Source organism: Schistocerca americana, chromosome 9, assembly GCF_021461395.2.
Source record: "Schistocerca americana isolate TAMUIC-IGC-003095 chromosome 9, iqSchAmer2.1, whole genome shotgun sequence".
Taxonomy (NCBI): Eukaryota; Metazoa; Arthropoda; class Insecta; order Orthoptera; family Acrididae; genus Schistocerca; species Schistocerca americana.
This window is the reverse complement of record NC_060127.1, coordinates 117,124,910-117,144,631: the sequence shown is the minus strand read 5'-3', so window position 1 is coordinate 117,144,631 and position 19,722 is coordinate 117,124,910. Positions and strand designations below refer to the sequence as shown.

Sequence of the window (19,722 nt, the reverse complement as noted above, 5' to 3'; positions counted from 1 at the left end):
CAGGTTTGCTTTAAATAAATGCCATAACAGTTGTGAGTGTTAGACTGAATGTGGTGAGTTGATGTTAATCAAGAATGATTTTAAGGTGGCAAAATTGCCATCATTAACACCTCACTGAGTTTGAACGAGGTTGTGTAAGAGGTGACGAGAATCTGGATGTATGTTCTGCGATACTGCAGAAATATTTGGCGGGAATGAAGCCACTGTACTCGATTGCTGGAAGTGGCTGTCACGAGAATGTACGGTTGCAAGAAGACCGCGCTCCGGACGAGCACGTGACACTACCGAGAGGGACGACCGTTGGGTTCGGCGTATGGCTCTGGCGCATCTGAATCTGCAGCAGAAATCTGAGCAGCAGTTGGCACCACAGTGACACAAGCAACTGTTACAAATTGGTTATTTCAAGGACAGCTCTGAGCGAGACATCATGTAGCGTGCATTGCACTTACCCCACACCACCACCATTTGTGACTTCTGTGGTGTCAAGAAGAGGGCAGGATGGAGGTCTGTAATGTTTGCTGATGAAACCTGGTTCCACCTCGGTGCCAGTGATAGCCGTGTGTTGGTTAGAAAGAGGACAGTTGAGGGCCTGCATCCAACCTGTCTGCTTGCTAGGCACACTGCACCTACAACTGCAGTTAGGATCTTGGGTGTGATTACATACGACAGCAGGAGCACTCTCGTGGCTATCCCACGCACCCCGACTGTAAAATTGTGCATCAATGTGGTGATTTGACCTATTGTGCTGCCATTCACGAATAACATTCCTGGGGGTGTATTCAAGCAGGATAACTCTTGCCCTCATATTGCTGTTTTAACCCGACACGCTCTACAGAGCGTCAATGTATTGCCTTGGCCTGCTCAATCATCAGATCTGTCTCCAATAGAGCACATACGGGACATCCATCAGATGACAACTCCAGCGTCATCCAAAAAAGCATTAACTGTCCCTGTATTGACGAACCAAGTGCAACAGATGTGGAACTCCATCCCTCAAACTGACACCTACTCCTGCACAACACACCCTTATTTTGTTCCTTCGTAGTTCTCGCAAATATTAGAAGTGCCACTTAGCGGTTGTTGTCTAGGTCCATGTGTTCTGGCGGGCTCTAGAACACTTTGGGCCGGGATACCAGAGTTTGATATTGAGAGCACTTATCAACTTCCAACAAATTTTAGAAATAATTTCAAACCTTCCTGAAACTATTTCATTAGTTTATGGGCAAATAATCCAAACTAAATAAAATCAATATATTAGGATTTTGCCTCTTCAGTCAGAAATGTTTTACATGCTTCACATATAATATTCACAACATGTCTTTTTTAAAGTAATTGGACATTTGAAGCTATTTCATACATGAGAGTTTGATTTTTTACACAATCAGGGCAGAGTGTGTTACTTGTTGGGACCATTTGGAACGGCAAGTGAAGCATAGCTGTTTGGTAGTTCTACAGGCTCTTCAATGAGTGACTTCAGCTGGTTATGGAATCCATGAAGAAAATTGTGGACTCTCTTTCATGGTGAATTCAGGTCATCCTCAATGATAAACTACGTTCACTGAAACAAGAGGCGGCCCATAAACAGATCGAGGCGTGTGACCACAGCACTGCCTTTGAGGAGTGAACAATCTGATTGTACGCTTCACCTTAAAAGATGTGGATACAGCAAGTGAGGTCAACATGTCAGTTTTAAGTCCACCCAAGAAGCGATCAAAGAAGAAGCCATTATGATTTCAGACGAACACATGGCTCTTAATGTGTAGTGAAGGAGCTGCTGTCTCCAGAGCTGTCAATGACTGATATTGTTTTGTAAACAGCTGCATCTACAGATGTTGGTTGATTTTCAGTGTATGGCATGATTGGTAAGTATGAGGCCAAACACTCTCTTTGAAATTTCCTGAGAAAGAAAAACCATGACAGAAGCTTGCAGAAAGTGTTGATGACTGCAGCAGAAATGTGTTACGAAGGAAGTATACGATTTTTTTTTTTTTTTTTTTTTTTTTTTTTTTTTTTTTTTTTAAGAGCTATTAACAACTGACAGGTGTTTGCTGCCATGAACGAAAATCCAGATTCGGGCATTTTTGGAGATCTAAATCTTATAAATTAATTTTATAAATTTTTATAAATTAATTTTAAATATGTTCAGTGTGGATGCAATAGCATGTTAAAAGACAGCAATGATATCATTTTACGGGGGCGGCGTTATCTACAAACTACTGAAATGTTGAGAGATGAAGAAAGGACTATGTACTATTTGGATAAGACATGGCTGAGTGCACGACATACCCGAAGTAGTGTTTGGGTAGATAACACTATAAATCCCCAAAATCAGCATCTCTGTCTGGGTTATCTAGCAGAAACAAGGCTCACCCAGGTAAAGGAAAAGACCTGATTGTCATACACATTGGGACCACAGTAGGTTTCATCAAAGGCTGTTTGTGGACTTTTAAATCTAAGAGGAGTACAGATGAGCGTCGATATGCTCAAGAAGTTGTTTCATGTTCTTCCTCAGCTTCAAGAAAATTAATTTTGTATTCTTGTTAATGCATCATACCATCCTTGTAGAAAAGAAAAAGTTCTTAATGCTAATTCTAATAAGCATGATGTCTCAGAAGGGTTAAAATCCAAAAATATCACGTTTCAAGTTGGTATGTTGAAGAAAGTACTACTAGGTATCTTTTAAAAAACATGAAGTAGTGGACAACAAATACGCAGTAGATGAAATGGCTAGGAACACAGGGAAAACTTTTGAATTCCACTGTAACACTGACACTAAATTAGTCTGATGAATTTTGGGCATGATGAACTTTTTGTCCAATGTGCTTACGTAATACACAATTTTCTAACAAAAAGTGGTGAAATATACTTACATGGCAACAAACGAAACTTTCATGGAATTCAACTCATTTATTATTCCATCAACATGTTGGTCATCAACATCACCAGCACAGTCGCTAATCAACACCAATGTAATTGTCGTGAACTGTTTACCCCTGTTGACAGAAATGTGGTTCATTTGTCAATGAGGATTTTTAATCACACAGTTAAATAAAGTAACAGTACTGCAGGAAAAAACATCTGTGAAAAATAACCAAATGTAAGATATGATGATTATGGCTGAATTCTAGCAGTCTGTGAATTACTAAACAAAATATATAAATCACTAGACATACAGGGTAAACCCAATTTCCATCCACAAGTTTTTGGAGGTTGTCCAGTGATATTTTCTGAGTAGGCTACAAGGTCATTCTTGCACAGAAGAAAACAGCAACCAGCCACGGTTAACAATGCTTTTTATTGACAGATCTACATCTACATCTATGTGCTTACTCTGCTATTCACAATAATGGGCCTGGCAGAGGGTTCAATGAACACCTTCAAACTGTCTCTCTACTGTTCCCCTCTTGAACAGTGCACAGGAAAAATGAGTGCTTAAATTTTTCTGTATGCGCCCTGATTTCTCTTATTTTATCATGATGATCATTTCTCCCTACATAGGTGGGTGTCAACAGAATGTTTTCGCAATTGGAAGAGAAACCTGGTGATTGAAATTTCATGAGAGGATCCCTTTGCAATGAAAAATTCCTTTGTTTTAATGATTGCCACTCCAATTCATGTATCATGTCTGTGGCACTATCTCCCCTATTTTGTGATAGTACAAAACAAGCTGCACTTCTTTGAATACTCCAGAATAGGGTGGACAAGCATGGTGTAAGCAATCTCTTTAGTAGAACTGTTGCACCTTCTAAATGTTCTGCCAATGAATTGCAGTCTTTGCTCTAACCACAACATTATCTATGTGATCGTTCCAAGTTAGGTTATTTGTAATCCTAAGTATTTAGTTGAATTCACAGCCTTAAGATTTGAGTGACTTATCACATAATTGAACTTTAGCGAATTTCTTTTAGTACTCGTGTGAATAGCTTCACACTTTTCTTTATTCAGGGTCAATTGACACTTCTCGCACCATACAAATATCTTATGTAAATCATTTTGCAATTCATTTTGGACATATGACGACTTTACAGGACGGTAAATGACAGTATCACCTGCAAACAATCTAATAGGCCTACTCAGATTGTCTCCTATGTCATTAATATAGATCAGGAACAATAGAGGGCCTGTAACACTTCCTTGGGGGAATGCTGGATATTACTTCTGTTTTACTCGATGACTTTCTGTCTATTACTATTAACTGTGACGTTTCTGACAGGAAATCATGAATCCAGTAGCACAACTGAGGCGATATTCCATAGACACACAGTTTGGTTAGAAGACACTTGTGAGGAACAGTGTCGAAAGCTTTCTGGAAATCTAAAAATATGGAATCAATTTGACATCCCCTGTCAATAGCATTCATTACTTCATGAGTATAAAGAGCTAGTTGCGTTTCACAAGAATGATGTTTTCTGAATCCATGCTATGTGCCAGTAAATCTTCCCCCCCCCCCCCCCCCCCTTGAGGTAATTGATAATGTCCTAATACAGTATATGTTCCAAAACCCTACTGCAAATCAACGTTAGTGATATAGGCCTGTAATTCAGCAGATTACTCCTACTTCCCTTTTCGGGTATTGGTGTGACTTGAGCAATTTTCCAGTCTTAAGGTATGGAACTTTCTATGAGCGAACAGTTGTATATAATTGCTCAATATGGAGTTATTGTATGCGCATGCTCTGAAAGAAACCAGACTGGTATACAACCTGGACCAGAGGCCTTGCCTTTATTAAGTGATTTATGCTGTTACACCGAGGATATCTACTTCTATGTTTCTCATCTTGGCTGTTGTTCATGATTGGAATTCAGGGATATTTACTTTGTCTTCCTTGGTGAAGGAGTTTTGGAAGACTGTTTTTATCATGCAGTGAAGGTATTGATTGCATCTTGTCACTGGTGTGCTTTATGTATGACCAGAATCTCTCTGGGTTTTCTGGCAGCTTTCGAGGCAGAGTTTCGTTGTGGAAGTATGTGCTATATCTCGAACTCTGCAAAACTTTACCAGTCTGGGGGATTTTGTGTTCTTTTAAATTTGGCATGTTTTTTTCATTGCTTCTGCAACAGCGATCCGACCCGTTTTGTGTACCTTGGGTGATCAGTACCATAACTTATTAATTTATGTGGTACATATCTCTCAATTGCTGTCGATACTATCTCTTTGAAATTATTCCACATGTTTTCTATATTAATGATCAGATCGGAAGGTGTTAAGAGCATTTTTATTGACTTTTTTTAAACAGATGTACTTTGTGTTTCTTTTTGATGGTTGTGGGGGTTACGGTATTCAGTCTAGCAGCAACTGCCTTGTGGTCGCTAATCCCTGTATACGTCATGATACTCCCTATTACTCCAGGATAATTGTTGTTAAGAGATCAAGTGTGCTTTTGCAACCATTTACACTTCGAGTGGGCTCATGAACCAATTGTTCACAATAATGTTCTGAGAAAGCATTCAGTACAATTTCGGGTGACCTTTTATGCCTGCCGCCGGCTTTAAACATATAATTTTTCCGCATATCGAGGGTAGATTGAAGTCACCACAGAACTATAACTGTATGAGTGGGGTACCTACTTGAAATGAGGCTCAAGTATTCTTTGAACTGTTCAGCAACAAAAGTAGTTCTGTACCAGTTTTGGACTGATTGGTCATTCTCAGACTGCTGTTTATATTTAGGTGCATATTTGCTGGTGTTTACATTAGCTTTTTGCTCTTTATTCACCTTTGTGGTGAAAATTCCTTGGGATGGTGGAACCCGCAGCTAAAAATGATGAGAAAAATGGCCCGTTTGACTGTAACTGTAGCTCATAACAACTGAACAATTACATTGTGTTCCACAAGTATTAGCAAGAGTTACAATAAAATAGGCCACTTGTGACACCGTTATCTGCTGTAGGGCGCCACCACCCCAAGAAATTCTCACTACAATGAGGAAAAAGAGCCAAAAGCTGATGTAAACATCCACAAATGTGCATCTCAATGTAAACAGCCTGTTATAATGTCAAATTTAACAAATATATTTCCGAACGACACAACACATATAAGTCACAGAGTAAGTTGACAAGCAAGACATGTGTACACGTTAGCATTCGAATGAGCACTGAGTCCCAGTCTAGCGGCCACTGCTCGGCTGGCCGCTTAGGTGGCGCAGCTGCTGCATGGCTGGCAGACAGCGCCGCACCTAGAGGACGCGCGTAATTGCGCGGCGGCGCTTTGAATGATCTGCGAGTCACAACACTTTCCCCCCTTTGAAATTGTTGCACTGGTCTTGATGGAGGTGTCCTGGAGATGGCTAACATCCATAGGCATTGTTTGACTCGCCGTAAAGTCTCGAGGAGGAGGCTTCCCATACGGACGGAAGTGTCCTCGATGATAACGGGTCGAGATGACAGGAGACGTAGGGGTCGAATCTGCTGGGGCCCCATGCACCAATCTGCCCTTTGCAGCAAGTCCAGTTGATATGATAGGCGACATGGGCGATGTGTCGGCGTCCGTTGGAGGAGGAGGCGAGTAGATTTGCTCTGACAAAGGTTGGTCATCCGGTTTCTGCATGGGCACGTCTCCTGGTGACGTCCGTTCTTGTGCTGGCATCGCGATGATGGTGAGAGGGCTGCGTTGTGAGTATTGAGAGATGCCAAGATCCAGAGCGTCAGGTAGTGCCGAAGGTGGTGTAGCGGCATTCGGAACAGGCGTTGCCGGCACACGAGGCCGAAGCTGGTCCGAATGACGCACTGCAACACCCATGTCTGTCTGGATTTCATACAGGCGTCTGCCACGGTGTTGTAAGATGCGGCCCGGACTCCATTTTTGCCACCTGCCATATTTCTGTACCCAGACGAGGTCGTTGGCGGTGAACCAGCCAAGTGAAGGCCCCCGCGGCCGTGAGGTGGAAGGCCGCAGAAGATGAAGCAGCGTGCCGGGCTGTCGGCCATGTAAGAGCTCAGCCGGGCTGTGGTCGCCCATGGGGGTGAAACAATAAGACGCCAGAAACTGGAGAAGCGCATCATCAGCAGTAGAAGAAGTCAGAAGTTTCCGCATCTGAACCTTAAACGTGCGGACCAGTCGTTCAGCCTCACCGTTGGATTGTGGATGGAACGGCAGGGCCGTGACATGCATAACGCTGTGACGAGCACAAAAATCCGCAAATTCGGAAGAGGCAAATTGCGGACCATTATCAGTAACAAGAGTAGAGAGGAGGCCTTTCAAAGAAAAAATGCGGGCGAGAGCACTGGTGGTTGCCGCGGTGGTAGGCGACGTGCAACGGACAATGAAAGGAAAGTTAGAGTAGGCGTCAATTACGAGGAGCCAATAAGTACCTAAAAAAGGTCCCACAAAGTCAGCATGAATGCGCTCCCAAGACTTCTCAGGCGAAGGCCACGGTGACAAAGATGACTTCGGGGCAGCGGCCTGTGACGCTCAAGGGCTGCAGGCAGCGACCATGTGTGCTATTTCAGAGTCGATACCAGGCCAGTACACATGACGGCGCGCCAGAGATTTTGTGCGAGACACGCCCCAGTGCCCTTGGTGAAGGAGGCGCAAGACCGAAGCACGCAAAGACGCAGGTACCACGACACGCAGTGAAGCATTGTCAGTAGAGAGGAGGATAACATCATCCCTAGCCGTGAGGCGGTAGGACAAAGCGTAATAGTTCCGCAACGGATCAGAAGTCTTAGTGGACGGGCGGTCTGGCCAACCCTTCTGAATACAGCGTAAAACCCGGGAGAGGGTAGGGTCAGAACTCGTAGCAGCCGCCAGCCTGTCCCCAGTGATGGGGAACCTGTCCACAACCCGCTGCTCGGCAACATCCAGGTGGAAACACAAAAGTTCGTCCCTATCGAATGCCTGATCAGGACCCATGGGAAGGCGAGACAGAGCATCAGCATTTCCGTTGGCCCGAAATGAATCTCATAATTGGAGCGAGGCAAGTAAAGAGCCCAACGCTGGAGGCAGTGTGCAGCCTTGTCGGGAAGTGACGTTGATGGATGAAACAAGGAAACAAGTGGTTTGTGATCCGTAACAAGATGAAATTTTGAGCCATAGAGAAAAACACCAAACTTATGAAGAGCATAAATTATGGCCAAAGCTTCTTTTTCAATTTGAGAACACTTTTGTTGGGCATCCGTGAGCGTTTTGGAGGCATAAGCAATGGGTTGTTCCGAACCGTCAGAAAAAATGGTGCGCAAAGACTGCACCGACCCCGTATTGAGAGGTGTATGTGGCAAGAACAAGATGTTGGCCAGGTCGATAAGTAGCCAGGCACGGGGCCTGTTTCAGCATAGTTTTCAATTTCTGGAAAGCCGTATCACATGACGCGGACCAGTGAAAAGGCACGTTTTTATGCAACAGGCAATGCAACGGCTGAGCCACCGAAGCCACAGACGGTAAAAACTTGTGATAGTATGCTATTTTCCCCAAGAAGGCCTGCAGTTCCTTAACAGTGTAGGGCGAGGAAGGGCCTCAATTGCAGCGACAGTTTGCTGAAACGAACGAATACCCTCCCGAGAGAGTTGAAACTCCAAGTACGTGATAGACGCCTGAAAAAATTATGATTTCTGAAGATTACACTTAAGACCGGCAGTCTGTAAGACATGAAAAAGTGTGTGGAGATTTTAAAGATTTTCTTCAGTGGTGGAGCCAGTGACAACAATGTCATCCATGTAATTGATACACCCAGGGACAGGGAGCAATAATTGTTCCAAGAATCGCTGAAAGAGACCAGGGGCGCTAGCAACCCCGAATGGCAATCGTTGGTATTGACAGAGGTCGAAAGGCGTGTTAAGGACCAGAAACTGCCGGGAAGCAGCGTCGAGAGGAAGTTGATGATAAGCTTCTGACAGGTCAATTTTAGAAAAATACTGGCCTCCAGCAAGTTTAGTGAACAGTTCTTCAGGACGGTGCATAGGGTAAGTGTCGATGAGGCATTGAGCATTTACAGTGGCTTTGAAATCGCCACAGAGACGAATATCACCATTTGGCTTAGCAACGACAACGACAGGAGAGGACCACTCACTGGAAGTGACAGGAAGCAAGACCCCTGAAGTAGTGAGCCGATCCAGCTCCCGTTTTACCCGATCCCGAACGGCCACAGGAATGGGCCGAGCCTGAAAAAACTTAGGCCGAGCAGTGGGTTTGAGCGTGATATGAGCTTCAAAGCCGTTTGCACGGCATAACCCAGGAGAAAAAAGGGACGAAATTGTCGTCGACAAGGAATCCAGTTGAGCATAAGGAATAGCATCAGAGACAATATTGACAGAGTCATCTATGGAGAACCCAAAAACGCGAAAGGCATCGAAACCAAAAAGATTTTCTGCGTTGCTCTGGTCGACCACAAATACGGGAACACTGCGAACGACGGATTTGTTAGATACCTCCACATTAAACTGTCCCAAGAGAGAAATCTTCTGTTTATTGTACGCCCGTAATTGCCGAGTGACAGGTGACAGGAGTGGAGAACCCAACTGAAGATACGTCTGAGAATTAATTATAGTGGCAGCAGAACCGGTATCCACTTGCATGCGAACATCTCGACCAAGGATTTGGACAGTGAGGAATAACTTCCCTGAAAGGGAAGAAGCGCAATTGACAGACAACACAGAATCAGAATCAGCATCATGTTCATGAACATCATGTATGCGGTCGGATTTGCAAACGGAAGACACATGACCTTTCGTTTTGCAATTGTGACACACAGCCCAACGTTGGGGACAATCCTCGCGTGAATGTTTCGTAAAACACAGCGGACATGAAGGAAGTTGTCGGGGGTTTTCCTGCAGTTTCTTAGCGGGTTGTTTACGGCTAGGCCGAGGCCGCGCGTGGGAGCGCACTGCGGCCACGTCGGCCAGCGGGGACGTGCTGCCCGCGTCGTTAACGGAGCACAGAGGTTGTATTTCCCCAACATCACCCCCCAGGCCTCTATTTGCACCCCAGCGGTGCGAGAAATATCAAAAGACTGTGCAATGGAGAGAACTTCATCTAGAGTCGGATTCGCCAACTGAAGGGCATGTTGCCGAACTTCTTTGTTGGGCGCCGACCGGATAATAGCATCCCGTACCATGGAATCGGCATAGGATTCTTTGTGAACGTCAGTAACAAATTGACACTTTCGACTGAGGCCGTGAAGTTCAGCAGCCCAAGCGCGATAGGATTGATGTGGCTGTTGTTGACAACGATAAAAGGCAACACGAGAGGCTACCACATGCATTTGCTTTTGAAAATATACAGACAGAAGTGAGAACATTTCAGCAAAGGACAAAGATGCAGGATCCTTCAAAGGAGCCAACTGCAACAACAACCGATACATTTGAGGTGAAATCCAGGAAAGGAACAGAGACTTACATGGTTGTTCGTCCGTGACATGAAATGCCAAGTAGTGCTGTCAAAGACGTTTTTTATAATCAGACCAGTCTTCCGCCGTCTCGTCGTAAGGAGGAAAAGGAGGTACAGCCAACGACAAGAAACACCCCGCATTTGACGCCGTGACAAAATCGCAAATCTCCGCTGGTAGAAGTGTTTGCTGTTCAAGGAGATTTTGCAATAGTTGCTCGACAGTAGCCATTGAACCCTGTGGGTCAACGGTGAAAAGGAAAAATCCACTACCTCGTCGCCAATTGTTATAACGTCAAATTTAACAAATATATTTCCCAACGACACAACACATATAAGTCACAGAGTAAGTTGACAAGCAAGACATGTGTACACGTTAGCATTCGAATGAGCACAAAGTCCCAGCCTCGTGGCCGCTGCTCGCTGGCCGCTTAGGTGGCGCGGCTGCTGCATGGCTGGCAGACAGTGCCGCACCTAGAGGACGCGCGTAATTGCGCGGCGGCGCTTTGAATGATCGGCGAGTCACAACACAGTCATCTGAAGATGGACCTCTTGGTTCTAAACCAGTATCAGAGCTATTTGTGTGAATAAATATCATTGTTAACAGTGGTTGGTTGCTGTTTTTGTCTTTGCAAAAATCAACCTGTATTTTGAAAAATAATATTTTCTGGGCATTTCAGTGCAAGGGACCCGTGGTCTCCAGTGGAATGATACAGAGCAACAATGTGATTGCTTTATTCTGTTTGTTACCTCAATTACCCCTATTCCTGTGAAAATAATTTCACAACAGTGAAACCACCTGTAATATTCAATCGCCAAAATGTGCAACACAATACGTAAATGTACAGGATGGCTCTAGTATGATGTGGACAGTCTGGCTCAGTGAGTTGTCAGAGTGAAAGAAAGTCATAAAATCCAAGAAAATGTCTGATTATTATTGCAAATATGGGTTACAAACTATCCTTCAGGATAAATGTCCCACGTGCCAGACACATGAGCAACAAGGCAAATGTGTGGAACTTAACAGATGTTAAAAAGAAAAGTCACATTTCATTTCGTGGCGATGGGGAATAATAGAGACTGAAGCAGAGACAGATGGCATACAGATATCTGCACTATAGGGAATGTAAAACATTAGAGCAGGGGTTGATGGCCTAAGCCATCTGCCCTGTAGGAGATCTAGCATGCAGGTGAGCAAGTTTCAGAAGTGCCTCTCTGTAGGTGGACACAGGAGGTAATCAACGGTCTCTCTCCCATGCTTCCTGATCGGTTATTCAAATTATGCTGGTCTATGTGGCATCTTACTATAGCTCTGTACCGGCCTTCGACTTTGGTGTGTCAATTCAGCATATACAGGGTGTTACAAAAAGGTACGGCCAAACTTTCAAACTTTCAAACTCACACACAAAGAAAGAAAATATGTTATGTGGACATGTGTCCGGAAATGCTTACTTTCCATGTTAGAGCTCATTTTATTACTTCTCTTCAAACCACATTAATCATGGAATGGAAACACACAGCAACAGAACGTACCAGCGTGACTTCAAACACTTTGTTACAGGAAATGTTCAAAATGTCCTCCGTTAGCGAGGATACATGCATCCACCCTCCGTCGCACGGAATCCCTGATGCGCTGATGCAGCCCTGGAGAATGGCGTATTGTATCACAGCCGTCCACAATACAAGCACGAAGAGTCTCTACATTTGGTACCGGGATTGCGTAGACAAGGAGCTTTCAAATGCCCCCATAAATGAAAGTCAAGAGGGTTGAGGTCAGGAGAGCATGGAGGCCATGGAATTGGTCCGCCTCTACCAATCCACTGGCACCGAATCTGTTGTTGAGAAGCGTACGAACACTTTGACTGAAATGTGCAGGAGCTCCATCGTGCATGAACCACATGTTGTGTCGTACTTGTAAAGGCACATGTTCTAGCAGCATCTCGTATGAAATCATAATAACGTGCTCCATTGAGCGTAGGTGGAAGAACATGGGGCCCAATCAAGACGAAACTAAAATGAGCTCTAACATGGAAATTAAGCGTTTCTGGACACATGTCCACATAACATCTTTTCTTTATTTGTGTGCGAGGACTGATTCCTGAAAGTTTGGTCGTACCTTTTTGTAACACCCTGTATATACTTCGTTTCTCTCCTGAAGGTGCTTCCACACAATGCTTTTTTTATGTTCACCTTTGTGCGTGCACTTACATTTCCAACAGCATAACTACATATGTGCATTTGTGCATGCATAATTTACTCAAAATGGAGGCTGTGCATACAAGTGCATTGCTTGCCGGCTTCAGTGGGAATCTCTTGCACTGTTTAGCAAATGATAGGTAATGGGCTTATGTGTTTTTTGTTGTGTAGTGTGTTGAGGTTTTGCTGTAAAGCAATTAATGTGCAGTAATGTCTGTTAACGCCACAGAAAATACACTGGAATTTATAGTTTATTACACACAAAGATGTCATGGCATTCCACTTCAAAATATTATTTCAATAAAAAATCTGAGAAGTGGTGTCCTGAGCATCAAGTATTAGATAAAATGTCTACAATATAGCGAAGATGCTGAGTTGCAGATAAGCACAACAAAAAGACTGTCACAAATATAGCTTCTGGCCAGTCAAGTCTCCGTCAAAATTAAACGAAAAACACACACATACACACACACGCAAACACAACTCACACACACGACTGCAGTCTTAGGTAACTGAGGCCACACGCACACTGTGAGCAGTAGCACCAGTTCATGATGAGAATGGTGACTGGTTGAGCGTAAACAGGAGGCTGGGGTGGGGAGGGGTAGGGATAGTAGAGTTGGTGTGGTGGACAGTGACATGCTGTTGGGGAGCGCGCAGGGACGAGGTGGAAAGAGAATACGGCAGCTATGTGCAGTCGGGAAGTTAGATGGAGGGCAGCGAAGAGGTGGGAAGGGGGGGTGGGGATAGCGGAAAATGAGAGAGGTAAAAAGACTAGGTGTGATGGAGGAATGAGGGCTGTGTAGTGCTGGAACGGGAACGGTGCAGACGCTGGATGGGCGAGGACAATGACTAACGAAGGTTGAGGCCATGAGGGTTAAGGGAACATAGGGTATATTGCAGGGTAAGTTCCCACTTGCACAATTCAGAAAAGCTGGTGTTGGTGGGAAGGATCAACATGGTACAGGCTGTGAAGCAATCATTGAAATGAAGGATGTCGTGTTTGGCAGTATTTTCAGCAAGAGGGTGGTCCACTTGTTTCTTGGCCTCAGTTTGTCGGTGGCCATTTATGTGGACAGACAGTTTGTTGGTTGTCATGCCTGCATAGAATGCAGCACAGTGGTTGCAGCTTAGCTTGTAGACCACATGACTGGTTTTACAGGTAGCCCTGCCTTTGATGGGATAGGTGATGTTTGTATATATTGTAGACTGGAATAGGTGGTGGTGGGAGGATGTGTAGGACAGGTCTTGCATCTAGGTCTATTACAGGGGGATGAGCAATGAGGTAGCCGGAGGGGAGCAGGGGTTGTGTAGGGATGGATGAGTATATTGTGCAGGTATGGTGGACGACGGAATACCACTTTGAGAGAGGCGGAAAGGATAGTGGCCACGGCATTTCTCACTTCAGGACACAATGAGAGGTAGTCGAAACCCTGGCAGAGAATGTAATTCAGTTGCTCCAGTCCAGTGGATAAGGTATCCTCATCCTCAATCCAAATCAAAAAGATGTCATCAAGGGATCTGAACCAGGCGAGGGGGTTAGGGTTCTGGGTGTTTGGGAAGGATTCCTCTACTAGGTGGCCCATGAATAAGTTGGCACTGGACGGTGTCATGTGGGTGCCCATAGTCGTACCTCAAATTTGTTTGTAAGTAATACCTTCAAAGGAGAAGTAATTGTGGTTGAGGATATAGTTGGTAATGGTGTTTAGGAAGGAGGTTGCTTTGGAATCTGTGGGGCCTTGGGAAGGTAGTGTTCAATAGTGGTAATGCCATGGGCATTAGGGATTTTAATGTAAAGGGAGGTGGCATCAACAGTGATAAGCAAGGAACCGTGTGGTAAAGGGACAGGAACTGTGGAGAGTCGGGGGAGGAAATGGTTGGTATCTTTTATATAGGAGGGTAGGTTCCGGGTAATAGGTTGAAGGTGTTGTTCCATTTCATCCTAGATTTTCCATTATTTGATAAAAAGTCTACAACCATATTGCTGTAAATAATGCAGTACCATAAGTCTCAAAGTAGGAAAACAGAGAAGAATAAGACCACAAATTTATGAAAAGTGTATCTGAAAACAGTAGACGAACATTCGTGCTATGGTGACTTAATAGCACAAAACTGAAGATTATGACATCTGAACAAAAGAAATGACGAAGCATGTGTAGCTCCTCAACAAAGCATTAGAAATTGAAATGTAGGACATCAATGTTGCAAAAAAATACAAAATTGGAGAAGACAACCTCTGTTCTAGTGCATTCCAGAGTCTGACATTCCCGAATTTGTCAAATCTAAGTATGGTAATCTACATACAATCTTTTACGATTAAAATTGTGCAAACACCTTTTTTTACAAGATAAAATACAAATGACACGCTGAAAGTTAAATAACTTTCACTTATCAATTAAGAAACTCCCCCCTTAGAGATTTCTTGTTTAAGGAATAGTAATTGAAACACTTCCTTTTGAAATGGGAAATAAATAGTTCAAACTGATATATTTGTTGCCAGTTGCCAGCAAACATAATGTTATTGCTGGCCTTACTGCTGCTGTTTCCCAAGCACAAAATCTAAAATCTCAATGTAATCTACTGAAATTTGCAGCCAAGAAGTTGTCATCACTTTGTCTTTCTTGTGCCTCTGTTACTTCATTATCCATAGAAGTCTCCATGTTTTCTTTTTCTGTCACCTTTTCATTGCAATAAACGCAGCACAAACTCCCAAGCAAAGAAGAGGATCTACAGTAAACTGCTCATACAACGAGGCAACATGTCAACACAAGACCGCCCGTGCATGCATGTGTGCGTCTCTTTCACAAAATGCATTTTTGTCACCATACATCTGCAACTAAGCATGAGGAAAAAGGCATTGTGTGGAGATACCTCAAGAGTCATCAGGCACATTTTCTTTGGTGCTTTGGCAGATAACTGCAATTTTGTTTCATAACTTGAAGCTGGAGTTGGCTGATACAATGCTCATAACATCTTTCATGCAACTCCCAGTGTCAATGGAAAGCATCGGTTTGTTTTCCAAAGAACAACCAGCACTAGCAGCAACTCACGTGCTGCCCTGTCCCGCGTTGTCTGCTATTGCCACACAGCAGTGCTACTCGGTCGCTGCTGGAGTACTGGTTACTCTTCATATTTTTCTGTCCACGTTAATACATATCGCTATACTCAATATCGAACTAGACTAACTTCGAGCAGCTCTACCAAATGGTCAGGAAAATTCTGCTTTATGAATCATTTTGTTTGTCTTAGGGAAGAAACAGATACTTTCGGTTGAAACTGGGTATCACATGAAACATGTGTGAGCAGTATTTCTCTGGGCATCTAAGCTTTGCAAAAACAAAATTGCAAATATCTGCTGAAATACTGGAAAAATGCACATGACAACTCTTAGGTGAGACGTCGTGCTGAGGTATGTGTATCTGGCTGGAACAAACGAGTGCTGAATGTACAGTCTCTGCATGACAGAACTGCAATATTAATTATTAAATACTTGGGGTCCACAGTGTGACTACATACAATTACAGGGCTGTACACAGAGTAATACAACAACTGCAAGATGCAAAAGTACTGTGAGGTGGTTGGTGTTGCAGCAGGATCAGCTATAATAGCACTGTGGTGTCGTTCTTCCATTTCATTCAAAAATGCCATACACTGAGTGCATAATGATCAACTATTCACTAGTAAAGCTATCCATATTGTTGTCTCACATAACTAATGAGAAGGTACAGAATAGAGCTGGGGAAGAAATAAATTTTTTGTCAAACAACTTGACCTAAAGAAAGGATTGGTTGACTGGACACATTTTGAGGCATCAATGAATTCAATGTAGTACTGGAGGGAAGTGTGGTGGGTAAAAACTGTAGAAAGAGACCAAGAGATGAATACGGTATGATGCTTTAATAGTATATATGTTGCAGTAGTTAAACAGAGATGAAGAACCTTACAGAAAGTAAAGTAGCATGGGAGGTGCCTCAAACCAGTCTTTGGACTGAAGATGCAACATTGTTGTGTATCATCTACAACTAACACTACCAGAAAAACAAACCTGAGGCAAAACGAAGTAGGACTCAAAGCTAACTTGAGGATGAAGTGTAAACTGGGGCTATTGTTGTCAACAGCAAGCACCTTGAGTGAATGGAACAGGTTTGTTTCAAAACAAGATACAAAGAGCATACCATCAATGTTTGCACTGTTCTGCAGGTATCTTCAGTGCAATGCAGATATGGAGATATATGGGGGTTACAAATCAAATGCAATGGATTTACCCTGTAATAAGCCACTGGAGGCAGTGCGTCCCTCATAGCAAAATACTAAAAAAAAACTTCACGAACAAGCTCTAAAATCGGGGAGATTGGGTTCAACTTTTATAATAAATACACACATCAAAAAAAGTTTTGCATCACCTTGGTTCCGAGAGTTCCGGAACCTGAGCAGAAAATTGGAATAGGGATCAACATAAACATCATTTCTGCCCTTTCTATTCCTCATGAAAACCACACATTGCATGTTGTACCACCATACAGCAAGACTCTCAGAGGTGGTGGTCCACATTGCCATACACACCCTCCAATACCCTGTAGCACGTCCTCTTGCATTGAGGCAGGCCTGTATTTGTCATGGCATACCGTCCACAAGTTCATCAAGGCACTGTCGGCCCAGACTGTCCCACTCCTCAACGGAGATTCGCGTAGATCCCTCAGAATGGTCGGCGGGTCACGTCGTCTGTAAACAGTCCTTTTCAATCTATCCCAGGCAAGTTTGATAGGGTTCATGTCTGGAGAAGAAGTCATTGACAAGATGCGCATGATGGGGGCGTGAAATGCCGTCCATGAAGATGAATGCCTCACCAATATGCTGCCGATACGGTTGCACTATCAGTCAGAGGATGGCATTCGCCTATCGTACAGTCATTACGGCGCCTTCCGTGGCCACCAATGGCGTATGTCGGCCCCACATAATGCCACCCCAAAACAGCAGGGAACCTCCACCTTGATGCACTTGCTGGACTGTCCGTCTAAGGTGTTCAGCCTGACAGGGGTTACCTCCAAACACACTTCCAACAATTGTATAGTTGAAGGCATATATGACACTCATCTGGGGTGAGCACCGGTCATCCACTGCAATAGCAGCCTTCGGACAGCCTGAGCGAGGCATGTCATCGACAGTTCCTGTCTCTCTGTATCTCCTCCATGTCTGAACAACATCGCTTTGGTTCACTCCGAGATGCCTGGACACTTCCCTTGTTGAGAGCCCTTCCTGGCACAAGGTAACAGTCTGGATGCAATCGAACCGCGGTATTGACCATGTAGGCACGGTTGAACTACAGACAATCAAGCCGTGTACCACGTTCTTGGTGGAATGGCTAGAACTGATCGGCTGTCGGACCCCCTCTGTCTAATAGGCGCTGTTCATGCATGGTTGTTTGCATCTTTCGATGGGTTTAGTGACATCTCTGAACGGTCAAAGGTACTGTGTCTGCAATACAATATCCACAGTCAGTCTATCTTCAAGGGTTCTGGGAACTGGGGTGATGCAAAACTTTTTTTGAAGTGTGCAGTTTCCTTGTTGACTTTGGCTCTATAAAACACAGAAACTCAGTTCTCCCTATGGCACTGTGAATAATTTCAATACCAAAAACTGAGATGAATGTTTAATTTCCACTTTGGCTTCGCATTCAATATCAGTCCCACCTGAGAGAGCAACATTACATCTTTGGTTATTTTGATTATATGTTCATTAGATTGTGGTTATAAGGTATATTTTGGTGCCTAATGTTTCAGCTCCAAATGCTGGAAACAATACATAGAAGAAGAGTAGTATGTAAGACATTGGTGGACCATGTTGGAAGAATCTGGGAATCTTAATACTTTGCAGAAGAGCGCAATCATTTGAAAATAACTTTCGGACGTTGTGGCTATTCTGACACACACACACACACACACACACACACACACAGATATATATATATATATATATCACTACATTCTCAAATATTTGCATCTTTCACTGAAAAACAAGCAACTAGAGGAAAAGTTTTCTTGCCATTTGTAAAAACAGTCGCAGATCGCGACTTCTGAGTGCTATGAAGAGAAGGTATTGACATAGTGCTTAAACCAAATTGAAGACCACAACAACAGCCATACTCAAGTAAATTGCTATGCTGTGGTTTCAGTGAAGTTGACAATGTTGTGGCTGCTTTCATGGTGGCCCAGTCATGTTGTGGGGTAGGGAATGCCAGTGACAGGGCTGGAATTGTAGGTGACAGATGAACTTTTGCCAAAGCCTTGTATCAATACCTCCTTAATTATTGAGCTGAACAGAAAACTGTAAAAAACATTCATATAGTAAAATCACACACAAAATTTTCCTAATTCTGCAGGTATTGTGCCTTCTGTTTCTTTTTCATTACAAAAACATATTGATTCAAGTTTATAAAGTCACAACTACGTCACTGTGATTTGTGTAACACACATTCTGTAACATGTTCCAAGAATGTAGCGAAACAGACAGCTTTAGATACTTACTCTAGTTCATCTTTCAAGACTTGCATGCCAACAACAACACCATCTATCCAGTCTGTTTTTATTTCACTTTCATGTAAAGATTTCTCCACAAAGGATATCATCTGCCATGTCGGCAGTGCAAGAGGAAATTCCACACTCACATTTGGATAATCAAGTGGATTCTGTGTCTTGTCAGAACCAAGTACAATCAACCCAATTTCATCTTTTCCACTGGTAAATATCTGGAAACATATTAACTGGTAAAAATATGTTTTGTTTATAACAAAGTGTATACCAATAAAAACATCACAGATACTTCTTATAAAATTATTTAATTGGATAGATAAAAAATCTATCTCACCAAGCAGCGGCAGAACACACACATAAAAGACTGTTGTGATTGGCAAGCTTTTGGAGCCAGTGACTCCTCCTTCAGGCTCAAGGGTTGAAGGGGAAGGAAGAAGGGTGAAGGAAAAGGACTGGAGAGGTCTTTTCTTAGACTTTCGGGAAAGTCACCCAGAACTGCGGGTCACGGGAGACTTACTGTACGGTACGAGAGGGAAAGACTGATTGTTGGGGACTGCTTCGGACGAGATTTGAAAACCTGAGAGCTTAAAGGTGGAAGACGGGTAATATGCAAGACAGAGATTACTACTAAAACATTGTGCACAAGTTAATAATAGTGACAAGCTAAGTGCATTGTTCGT

General features: G+C 43.5%; 1 protein-coding gene across 1 annotated transcript in view; it reads right to left on the bottom strand.

The window, feature by feature from the left end:
- The window catches only part of LOC124550725 (X-ray repair cross-complementing protein 5-like), a 141,305-nt gene extending 121,983 nt beyond the window's left edge, over positions 1-19,322 (bottom strand). The window contains exons 1-3 of the mRNA XM_047125446.1: positions 19,311-19,322; positions 19,037-19,257; positions 2,871-2,993 (exon numbers count right to left, since the gene is read on the bottom strand). Of these exons, the coding sequence (XP_046981402.1) occupies positions 2,871-2,993; positions 19,037-19,257; positions 19,311-19,322 (356 nt within the window). The remainder of the gene's footprint in view (positions 1-2,870; positions 2,994-19,036; positions 19,258-19,310) is intronic.
- Positions 19,323-19,722: the final 400 nt, after the last annotated feature.